The following is an 11,829-nucleotide window of genomic DNA, read 5'->3' on the forward strand; positions in this document are numbered from 1 at the left end:
CATGGGTGACTTTAAATTAAAACACAAACTCTCAAGAGTTTTGAATGAGCTGGTGTGATATTAGAGAGCAGTGCTGAAATTCAATTCCAGAACTACCAGTCCCTTTACCCAAAGGGACTGGCTGGTAAAAATACTGCCTTTCACCCAATTAGTTCATTCATTCATTCATCTTCAACCGCTTATCTCCAGATCTCACCAGCCTGAAGCTGGTCTGAAGCTGGCATACCAAATACGCAAACAATACACAGAAAAATCAAGTGAGGCAGAGAACAAAGGAGAAGGGCTGCAGGTGGTGCCAAATCATAAAACAAACAAAACAAGACCCCGCTCTCTTTAAACACATTCTTGCAGCCGCCCATAAATCCTAGTGTGATCTAGACAGACAAGTTACCTGCGTGTGTTGAGAGGATGGGATTGGGTAGTGATGACATCACCTGGACTTATTGTCCAGGTATACAACAAGCGGTGTCATAATGAGAACCAGACAGAGGGGAGAGCTGCTCCTTGCTGTCAAACAATTGCTGAACTGTGGGCAGCTCTGAGGGAGAGGCGGAGGCGGAAAACCGGAGCTTCTGCAGAAATAATAGCAAGAGCCTGCTCTCATCCACAGCTGTTTACCGGTGGGAGGAAAGATCATAATCTGTAGCCACTGTGTGAAAAATATGACACTCGCACTTGCATCGCTTCCAATTAGGAATGGGTGTCAGAAAACATCTTCTTCATCTTCCGCTTATCTGGGGGTGGGTCGCGGAGGTAGCAGCTCCAGCAGACGACCCCATACTTCCCATTCCCTGGGCATATTGGCCAGCTTTGACTGGGGGATCCCAAGGCTCTCCCAGGCCAGTGTGGAGATATAATCTCTCCACCTGGTCTTCGGCCTGCCCCGTGGCCTCCTCCCAGCTGGACATGCCAGGAACACCTCCCTTGGAAGGCATCCCAGTGGCATCTGTATCAGATGCCCGAACCACCTCAACTGGCTCCTTTCGACACAGAGGAGCAGCAGTTCTACTCCAAGTCCCTCCCGGATGGCTGAACCTCTCACTCTGTAAGGGAGACTCCAGCCACCCTCCTGAGGGAGGGCTGCTTGTATCTCGTTCTTTCAGTCATGACCCATCGCTCATGACCATAGGTGAGGGTAGGAACAAAGACTGACAGACAGAGACAGAGACAGAGAGCTTTGCCTTCTGGCTCAGCTCCTCTTCGAACGCAACACTGCCCCACATTCCACTGGTTTCCTGCTGAGAACCATGGCCTCCGATTTAGAAGGTGCTGATCCTCATCCCAGCTGCGAACTTGTCCAGTGAGCACGGGAGGTCACAGGCCAATGGAGCCAATAGGACCACATCGTCCGCAAAAAGCAGAGATGTAACCCCCAGCTCCCCGAACTTCAGCCCTCCACCCCCACGACTACGCCTCGATATCCTGTCCATGAAAATCACAAACAGGATTGGTGACAAAGCGCAACCCTGGTGGAGGCCAACCCCCACCTGAAACAATTGCTGAGCATTCAGACACAGCTCTCACTTTGGGAATACAGAGATTGGATGGCCCTCAACAGAGACCCCCTCACCCCATACTCCCGCAGTACCTCCCACAAACAATTTATATACACTAGAGGGGAATAAGATATATTTTGCTGATAGTAACAGAAATGTTTGGACAAGGGTTATGAACAAACTTCTGAAATGACTGCCATTAGCTCCTCTCATTATCATTAAAGTGGGCCAACAGCACATTCTTCTCCATGGCTTTTGGAATGACTTTGGGCAAAAAAAAAAGTTTCATTCGTCTGGAACATTTAGGGAAAAGACTTCAATGCACTAGTGTTGGATTAGATGGGTAGTTTACTGTACTTAGTGTGAAGCATCATTATGTCACTGTTGAGCCCCCATTAAAATTTGTACACTTTTCGTAATGTGTGTTCATTCATCCATCTTCTACTGTTTACCCAATTCCGGGTCTTGGGGGGTTGCTGGAGTCATTCCCAGCCATTCCTGCCAGTCCATCACAGACAGACAGAGACGGACAACCACTCACACTCACACCTATAAGCAATTCAGAGTCACCAAGAACCTAAACATTTGGATATTTTTGTTATGATTTCTATTAATAATAGTGATCAATAACATTGGCTAGACAAACAATTATGGCTTCCCACATATAATCATCTGACTGTTGCAGTGAGAAAAGGGAAAGTTTCAATTAAAAATAAACACTCCACAGATCACTCAACTGGTCCAGATAACAGAACGGATCACAGAGGAGGTCAGGACCTGTAATTTATAGGCTCCTTTGTGCCAGGGAGCAGTTGGTCCGTTGGTCTGTCCCAATAAGAAGCTGGCCATGCCCACTGTGCCGCTGGTAGGGACCAGTATCTTTAGCGCTCCTAGTGGTAGAGACCACTGGTCCGTGCCAGAGACCAGCTGGTCCCGACTACGTGGACCTGCATAAATAATAAAAATAATATACGATTGTATTTTATTGACAAAAGATCAATATCTTTATATGATAATATGACACATTTACCCAACTAAGAGGGTCCCCAGCGAACCAACGTTTTGGGAATTTGGGTCATAGTATAGCTGGCTAAAACTAGTAAACATGTCTTTATATCGTAGCCTAGTTTGTACATTACACAAATTTTTATTTCTTTATTCCTTTAGCTCAGTGCTTCTCAATGAATTTTCTATTAGGAAGGAGAAAACATTTCGCGTCCCACTACTCTCCGCCGCAATGCTCGCTGGTTTACCGAGGTAGCATTGACAAAGCGGGATGATTGTTCGCAATATTCGGCGCATTTTTGGTGAAAAAACTCAAGCAGTTTATCAGCGTTATTGGGGTGTAATGTCTTTAAGTGACACCTTAATTTATTTGGCTTCATGCTGTCCGGAACCAACATTTTTAGACACAGTAAACACACCAGTCTTTCCTCTCTCCCACGGAAGTCACCCTGAAGCCCAGCGCTACATACGCAAATAAAAAAACCTTACACCACAGAGCTAATACTCCTTGCGCACACTAACATCTACTGCACACTTTACTCTAGGCGGGGCGGGCCCCACTATTTGAGAAGGACTGCTTTGGCTAATGGTTTGTTTTTGTGTAACGTCTTGAAATGACGTGTTGAGCTGTTTGTTTTTCCTTTGGAGAGATTTATTTTCATACGCACACGATGCTGTCTACAGGACTGACAAACGGAACAGGCATCACTCAAAAACACAGCTTCTTTATTGTCATGACTTCCTGACGAATTTCTTTGATCTAGAAGAAATTCTAAGATAACCTTTTGATAAACTAACATACACCGCAATGTTCTGTGTCCATTGCTGTCTCTGACAACTGGAGAGTTACACCATAGCAAACTTTCAGAAAAGGTGCTGACTCAGGAGCTGTTAGCAGGCACACCCACCTTTCTTTCACCGCTCTCGATAACACCACAGTCACTTCCGTCATTAGAGCACACGGTTCGTGTCGACTGCCCAGAGTCCACGAACTCAAGCCACTTCAACCCAACCACGGACACACAGCAAGGGTAAGTCAAAGTCACCATTTGTATATTATCAGTACATCTCTTCCACGCTTTCTGTTCAATCTAATGTAAAAAAAAAATTCTCCTGTTTTATTTTCTGCTAATGCCCACAGTAATAAGGCAGGATCAAAAACAAATACATGACCGAATGTGATGCTTCAAATGGATGTCTGTGAAATAGACTATTCGGGCTTAAATCCTGGCACAGTGCTGGGTACTAATTTTCTCTCTGGTTTAATAAGGGCAGAGAAAAGTAGTGATGGGACAGTTCCAATGTGTTTGCACACCTCAAAAAGGTGTAGGAGTTTCATATTCATTCTTGTCATACATAACAATTAGGTAAATGATTATAATTGCACAAAAAATTATACATCCATTGTAAGTCGACCTATAGTGTTTTTGCCCACATTAAAGTAACCCACAGCACATTAGTGTCAGCGTGATTACTTTTATTTTAATTCTATGAAAATTGCTGATATTTGTACAACTTAACTCTATTACTCGCTGTCTGTGTCATTTCTCAAAGTTGAGAAAGTAAGCAGTTGTAAACAGAATAGCTGTGCTATTAACATGTTTCTCAACAAGGTGTTTCCCTATCCAGCTCTCTCTCCCTTTTGGACCTGCAACAGCACATCTTTCGAATCAGTCACATTCCAGCAGCTTCTTCTGCCTCTGTTGAGACATGTCACTCTACAGTTTTGGCCTGGAGCCAATCTCCTGCCATGCCTGGAACAAAGACAGAACCCGTAGGTGAAACATCATATGTTTTAATGTGCTTGTATTAGAGTAACACACATACATACACACCTTAGTGCAAATAATTGCATATAAATCTGTGGGCATAACCCTAACCCTCTCATTGCACTAATACGGCCTGAGGAACCACAAGGAATCTGATTCTCAATACAGGAAATGAACTCAAAGACTTGAAGTCATGCATCTGACTGCACTCCAGTTGAAAGGTGTCCAATGCTGTTTGGGTATTATACTTAATGTAATCATGCATCATATTGGAGGCAACCATCTCACTCACAAAACATAACTGGCAGAGGTGACAAGTAATGAAGTACAAATACTTAATTACTGTACTTAAGTAGATATTTCAGGTATCTGTACTTTACTTGAGTTTTTATTTTTTTGATGACTTAACTTTTACTCCCTACATTGATACACAAAAATATGTACTTTCTACTTCTTACATTGTAACAGGTTTGTTACTCCACAGATGACACAACGTAAAAGCATATGTAAAAGATGTGACAAACTAGAGAGGGAGAAGAAAAGGGGGGAACAGGTAACCACGGGAAGAAGTCAAGTGAGTGAGGGGACTGTAGAGAGAGAACCGAGAACTTGCACCAGAGGAGAAATTAACAAAAGATGTATTGTGTTTCATTAATTGCAGAAATGTATTTTTACTTTTACTTTGAAAGTACATTTCAGAGAACGTACTTTCTTACTTTTACTTGAGTAAAGAGTTGAATCAGTACTTCTACTTTTACCAGAGTATCTTTTTAAACATGTATCTCTACTTCTACTTAAGTACAGAATATGTGTACTTTTGCCACCTCTGATAACTTGGAAAACAACTGAACATAATAATTGAATTTCTAGGACGCCAGTTTGCACAGAAACAATGCACTGCAGGTATAACATTTCCCCATTTTAGTTCATTATGTTAGCTTGCTAAATTCTGTGCTGAAACCAAATAAGTGATTGGGCTCATGCCAATTTTTTCAGTTTATCTTCTACTTGGGTCCTACTCCAAATAGAAATTCTGACCTGATATTGATGTCCCTTCAGCTGCATTATAGTAAGGCTAGAAAAACACCTGAATTATCTGTGTTGGATATTTATGGTCTCCAAACAAAGTTTTTTGATTATTGCCAAATAACCTTTTTCTTGTGGGTCCATAACCATATTTACACATCGAACCTCAAAACAAAGTGACATGCATGATCCAGGGACAACGATGAAAAATTCAGATTTCTTGGTGTTTACCTTTATTTAAGGATAGTGTGGAAAAGGGTTTGCTAAGCAAAGGGTGCAGTCAGCAGTAGTTTGATATGTAAGAATCCAAAAAACAAAAACCTAAGACTATTAGGCTTATTCCAAAATCATGCAAGAGGTCAGAATGGCATGTAAAACATACATGCACAAAAAGGCAACAGCTAGTTATCCTCGCTATGACTAGGATAGCTATAAAAAAATCTGGCATAGTGCAAGAGGATGAATATTTATACAATGAAGGTAATGACTAAATGGCATATTGGAAAAATGAAAAGGCCTGAAGGATGGCCATGGTAGAGATTATTGTGAAATGTACTGAGTGAGTATCCACATATCCTAGATTCTCTCTCATAAGTATTAAGTGTACAAATAACCTTAAGATTGAACTTTTATATTTTGTGAACCTTAAGCTTTGTCTCTTATCACACAAAATTTATCTGACTGACAGTCAGAATGGCATAACTGAAACGTCTGTATAAATATATTACTAGTAAATAAACAAATTATTACAATTTCAAACTGTTTATTAATAATTTCTTCATAGAGATTGCAGTGAGTCCAAACAACAATGCAGTGAATATATATGAGAAGAAAGGCAAAGAATGGGTCAAGATCCATGAGCTGACGGAGCACAGTGGACGTATCACAGGTAACAGAGCCTCAATCATGCATTTTAATTGTCTGATAACATCCTACATATTTTGGAGAGATGTTCACTACATTTTTCGTATATATTTCTACCATTTGTATAGAGATAATAATGTAAATAGCGTTTCCTTCCCTTCTCCTAGATCTCAGAGTTATTTCTGCATATTTGTATGTCCTTATTTTTATTTTTCTTTGCCATTACACAGTCTAGTCTATTGCATGTGACAAATAAATATTGTTGAATCTTGAAAATTCTTGAAAATGTTAAAAGCTGCAAGTGTTTCTGGCATTGGGATTGTGTCTGACTGAGGGGTAGCCGTCACTGTGACCCTCAGAAACACTTATCTCGCTATGTTAGTGAATATGTCTGTACACACAAGGCAGACAGTACATCACCATTCAAATACATCTTTCATCCCATGTTAAGGTTAAAGAGTATAACTGCCTAATAACAGAGCTAACAGAGCTTACCTAGTGCATGTCACACGACACAAGCTAAAGTTTGGAATTTTCTCCTCTTCTCCGGTCACACAAAATTAGACTCAGTTTTACCCTCCACAAATTTGGATACCGCATCTCAGAGAAAAAAAAAAGTATTGAATGGTTTTTCAGGCTTTCTTTCACATTGACCTGATGGCAAATTAGTTGCAAGCTTAAGAAGTACAACACACAAAGAAGTCAATAACTTCTGGGTCACACAAATCATATTAATTAAATATCAAAATCAGGTTTGGCCCATGGCTCTATTTCTTCATTTCCTATCTTTGATCTAAGATTAAACGAATCGACAACTTTTAAAGACTTAAACGAATAACAAAATAATGTGTGTGTTTTGTTTTGTTTTGGGTTATTTTTTTCTTTTCCAATATTGGAATCTCAGTTGAACATGAAAAAAAATGCACATGAATACAACATGGGGGCTGGACCTGGATAGATCACCAGTCCATCACACTGCCAACATACAAAGACAAACAATCACCCACACACAGACCAACGGGCAAGTTAGAGTCATCAATTAGCCCAAGCATGCAAGTCTTTGGATGGTGGGAGGAAACCGGAGTACCCGGAGGAATCCCACAGGGAAAACATGCAAACTCTGCACAGTAAGGCCCCTGGCCAGGAACCAAATCCGGAACCTTCTTATTGTGGGGCAACAGCGCAAACAACTACTGTTTTTTGAAAATATATAAATGGATAGAAATTTGAAAAAAAAAAAGTATCCAAGACCACATGGTGATATTAAGACCCACAATTCAGTACACATATTTCTGTGACATATAAATGAAAGAAATTATTTTTGATTAAAATAGTGATAGCTTTTTTGTTTAAACTAATATTGAGACATTCCTAGAATTGCATAGAACCTGCTCCTTTTATATAGCCTCATAATTATGTCGACAGGCATTGACTGGGCTCCAGAGTCTAACCGCATTGTGACATGTGCCTCTGATCGCAATGCCTATGTCTGGACTCTGAAGGATGGCCTGGAATGGAAGCCCACTCTGGTCTTGGTGCGCATTAACCGTGCAGCCACTTGTGTGAAATGGTCACCTCTGGAAAACAAGTTTGCCCTGGGTAGTGGTGCTCGTCTGATCTCTGTCTGCTACTTTGAGAAGGAGAATGACTGGTGAGCTAAACTTTATTGAAATTAAACTATGCAGATATTTTGCATATGATATAGGGAACAATCTCATAAAGTGGCACTGCATAAGCAGAACATGGTTCATACCAAAATGGTAGTGTATCACTGGACTACTTCGGACTCTTTTGCATCTCTGTGCGGTGTGCAGTATGTTCAAATACAGATTTTTAGCAGTCTCCCATCTTTTCAGGTGGCTGAGTAAGCACATCAAGAAACCCATTCGTTCAACAGTCCTTAGTCTGGACTGGCATCCCAACAACATATTACTGGCAGCTGGGTCAGCAGACCTTCACTGTAGGTAAGACCACTATCATATGATGTGGAGGAGGCAAGATAGACATAAGTCTTAATTCTAGCTTAGTTATTGCAGCAATTATTTTCATAGTCCTCAATTGTTCTGATGTAAATTTAACACTAAATCACATGTGCAAATGTGGATGGTTCTAAAGCTAACATGTAGCAAAAATGTACATGCTTTTTTTTTTTCTTAGACCACACATACTATAATGCATACACACTGTTAATCTAAGGCAACAACATCATGCAGACAAGGTCACAAGTTTACAAGTGACTGCAAGCAAGTGACTACAGTAAATATAGTTTTATCACATGTATCATGTGCATCAAAGTTTTTTGTACACATATCCATTTGGAATATTGTTTTCTTCTGTGCTGTGCATCGCATCACTGCAGTTACAATTGTAACCGCTCATCTCATCTCCTTTCATTTTATACGAATTACAGATAAGCAGTATAGATAATGGATGGACATATTTTTTTATAATTTAAACCGCATCAATTTATCATTTAAACAGGAAGCTCAATGGCACATTAAGCTACCTAATGTCCTTAAACTCACAAATTCAAACACATCTCTCTACATCTTAGAATTTTCTCAGCCTACATTAAGGATATTGAGGACAAGCCAGGACCCACTGCCTGGGGCTCCAAGATGCCTTTTGGGGAGGTGCTGCTTGAGCATAAGGACTGTGGTGGTTGGGTGCACAGTGTCTCCTTTTCCCCCAATGGAGATCAACTGGTGTGGGTAGGCCACAACAGCAGCATTTCTGTCTCTGATGCTTCCCAAGGGAAGGCGTGAGTATCGCTGGCATGCCACTCATACATAATAATAAGATTCAACTAAAATAGAGTGAAAATTATTACCTAATAACTGATCTTTTGGAATCTCCCTAATGCTTTAAATTTCCAAATATCCTGGCCTGTTTGGTTTTGTCTGTATTTCTGCTGTTCCCCTGTATCTTTTTTTTTTTTTTTTTAGTTCTGAGAGCTTCTCTCCTTTGTATGTTCAGAGTCACCCAGCTGACCACTGACCATTTACCTCTGCTGAGCGTCCTCTATATCAGCACAACTGAGATTGTTGCTGCGGTAACTATGACTGTGTGTGTGTGAGTGTATGGACTAAATATATGTGACAAGTGTGAGCGCATCCCCAAAAACTCAAGTGCATTAGTCAATATTTATATCTTGATATTCAGAGCCTCCCCCTGAATTCTGTGTTGATGAACACAGAGGAGAAACTCAAACTTTTTAGGTACGCAACCGGTGATCTGGGTGAGTTCCACTCTGGATATGGGTACTCTTAGTTAATGGATGAGAAATACAAAATCAGAATCAATCATCAATCAGACATCACACAAGTTTGTTTTATAGTGTTGAAAGTACACCAAGTGTTTCAGTGAAGAACCTGTGTCATTTCTCGTCCTCTTCTCCCAACCTAATCGTATCTAAATGAATCCATTCTGATCTGCCCTTCCATGGGGACAGTGTAAATGAGTTCTTTAAGGTGTCATTTTTACAGCAAAACACTAATAAATAGTGTCATGAATGCTAATAAGTAAATAAATGCTGATCACTTTGTGCAGGGCCATCAACTTGCAATGATTGGAATTCTTTGTATTTAGAGTCCCAATCTCATGTCAATTTTTAGGGTCATGACTGTTGTCCATACCAGTTCACCTATAAGGGTCCAGGTGCCCTGAAGTTTGTCAAGAAGTTGGACATCCCCAAGCAGACTTCTAAAGGAAGCATGTCAGCCATGCAACATTTCCGCAACCTGGACAAGAGGGCCACTGAGGAGGACAGCAATGAGTTGGACACCCTTCACCAAAACAGTATCACGTAAGGGAGAGAGCTGATAGAATATGTCCACCAAGGAGGCTTTCAGTTTAAATGGTTGTGGTGTGTGTATAATTAAAATAATTTGATGGCTAACTCATAGGTTTTGTCAAGAATTTTGGCAGAACCCAAGAGCAGCACAACAGCAGGAGCGTAGATATAAAAAAGTCTTTATTCATATCCTTACAGCAACTGAAAAACAATCCAGAAGAATTTTCTCAATGCTCAGAGTTCAATTAGTGTCCCTGCCAGAATGTGAACCCAGTTCTGGATTGAGAATCAGTGATAATACCACTCAGAACAGAGTGTCAACCAGTAACAGGCAATTCTTCCGAGGAGACGCAGAGCAACCAGGACCAGGAACCACACAAGCAGAACTCATAATCAGGGACAGAAGGCAGGTCAGCTTACCAGGTCACATACGAGGAGACGTGGTCAGGAACAGGCAGATTCAATACCAGGAGAGCAGTATGGAAAAGAGTGCTGGAGAGTAGTGCATGACACCACAACAGTAGAAAATTACTTTTCTATTGGCAGTTAGACCAGCCAAGGTTTTGAGTGAAAATCATGCTCTTTCTGTCAGTTCTACAAACCTGCAATGGAAGGTCAACAGTTCAATAGTGACATAGCCATACATTGCCTTTGTATCAAATTGTGATAAAACCCAGCCATTTGAACAGGTAACGAATCGGAGGCATATCACCCTTCTCCATTCCAGTATAAACTGGAGGAGAGAGTGAACCTGCTGTGTCCAATCAAGGCTCTGAAGGTTTACATTCAGTCACTGAGCCTGAGGTGTCCATGGCAGCTATGTATGAGCTATAGTCACAAGAACAAGGGTCAGGCTTTTCCATTAAGTTATTGAAACAATCAGACGGGATTTAATTTTTCTAAAAGCTTGTGTTGTGTTGTGTCCTGCAGGCAGATGTGTGTTGTATCAGGTGACAAAACCAAAGTGGAGAAGTTCAGTAGTGTTGGTCTGGATGGAGCCTTGGTGATCTGGGATTTTAAGGTACAACTCTCAAACTCTGTGTCTGAACTTATGAGCAGAAATACAAAGTTTAGATAGTTTACGCATAACTTAATCATAAACATTATTATTGATGCACTTATTGCACTTATTTATGATTGACAAGTTCCTGTGATGTTACTTTACAGCAAATGTTTTTGTATCTTATGAATGATTTCCAATGATTCCAAAGACCACTGATAGTTTAACTACAGCAGGTTTTGTCCAGTGGTAAATTTTGGTTCTGCAATAGCCATCAACTGCATAAGCTCATATCTGTTAGTACAACCCCATAGCATCAAGTGTTATAACATGTTAGTATTTTTGTTTTGCAGCATTGAACTGAACCAAATGCAAGGAGAGAAGAATTCCCGAGGAATACTTTTGCCATAAAGCCATATGCATGTGTATCATATTTGGGATATGCTTTTATGTAACTTTAAAATACTGTCAATAGATGTGCTTTGTGATTTTTGTGGCTAAAACATCTTTTCCAGAAATAAAAATATATCTACAGGCCAAACAATGGATATCAAGATGCCTCCTTCATATTCTGTTTTACATTTTGACATTTATATTTAAACACTCTGATGTATGTCTTAAGGTTGTTTCTCAATGTTCCACTGCCTCTACCTCCTATCCTACTAAAAGGGCAGTTTAACTTTCCTCCTTCACATCATCCCTTGGCTGCCTTGACATTGGCTTCAGTAGTTATTATGGAGGGTGCCTCAGCCCCCAAAAAGTCTGGAAGAAAATCCCTGATGATGCAAAACTCATTCATTCAGTCATTCATTCATCTTCTACTGTTTATCCGTTTCCTGGTTGTGGAGGGGTGCCGGATCCAATCTCAGCTCACGC

The 11,829-nt window shown here is 40.6% G+C and overlaps 1 protein-coding gene across 3 annotated transcripts; it reads left to right on the forward strand.

Moving 5' to 3' along the window:
• The first annotated feature begins 3,375 nt into the window (after positions 1-3,375).
• LOC115047968 (actin-related protein 2/3 complex subunit 1A-A) lies at positions 3,376-11,501 on the forward strand. Of its 3 annotated transcripts, XM_029509238.1 has the most exons (10): positions 3,376-3,532; positions 4,131-4,275; positions 6,081-6,185; positions 7,586-7,811; positions 8,017-8,124; positions 8,715-8,921; positions 9,137-9,212; positions 9,775-9,965; positions 10,884-10,974; positions 11,307-11,501. In XM_029509238.1, the coding sequence occupies exons 2-10, from the start codon at positions 4,212-4,214 to the stop codon at positions 11,310-11,312; spliced, it is 1,074 nt and encodes a 357-aa protein (XP_029365098.1). In that variant the 5' UTR covers positions 3,376-3,532; positions 4,131-4,211; the 3' UTR covers positions 11,313-11,501. The 3 variants fall into 3 exon arrangements, with proteins under 3 accessions (XP_029365098.1, XP_029365096.1, XP_029365097.1); XM_029509236.1 differs by lacking the exon at positions 11,307-11,501 and having other exon boundaries at positions 10,884-11,275; XM_029509237.1 differs by lacking the exon at positions 11,307-11,501 and having other exon boundaries at positions 3,409-3,532; positions 4,115-4,275; positions 10,884-11,276.
• Positions 11,502-11,829: the final 328 nt, after the last annotated feature.

This window comes from Echeneis naucrates, chromosome 8 (assembly GCF_900963305.1).
Source record: "Echeneis naucrates chromosome 8, fEcheNa1.1, whole genome shotgun sequence".
NCBI classification, from domain to species: Eukaryota; Metazoa; Chordata; class Actinopteri; order Carangiformes; family Echeneidae; genus Echeneis; species Echeneis naucrates.

Excerpts from the sequence above, each read along its gene's own strand:
- LOC115047968 (XM_029509236.1), top strand. The coding sequence starts at position 4,212 with ATGTCACTCTACAGTTTTGGCCTGGAGCCAATCTCCTGCCATGCCTGG. Across the intron at positions 7,812-8,016 it reads TTTGAGAAGGAGAATGACTG|GTGGCTGAGTAAGCACATCA; the intron begins GTGAGCTAAACT and ends CCATCTTTTCAG. Across the intron at positions 8,125-8,714 it reads TCAGCAGACCTTCACTGTAG|AATTTTCTCAGCCTACATTA; the intron begins GTAAGACCACTA and ends TCTACATCTTAG.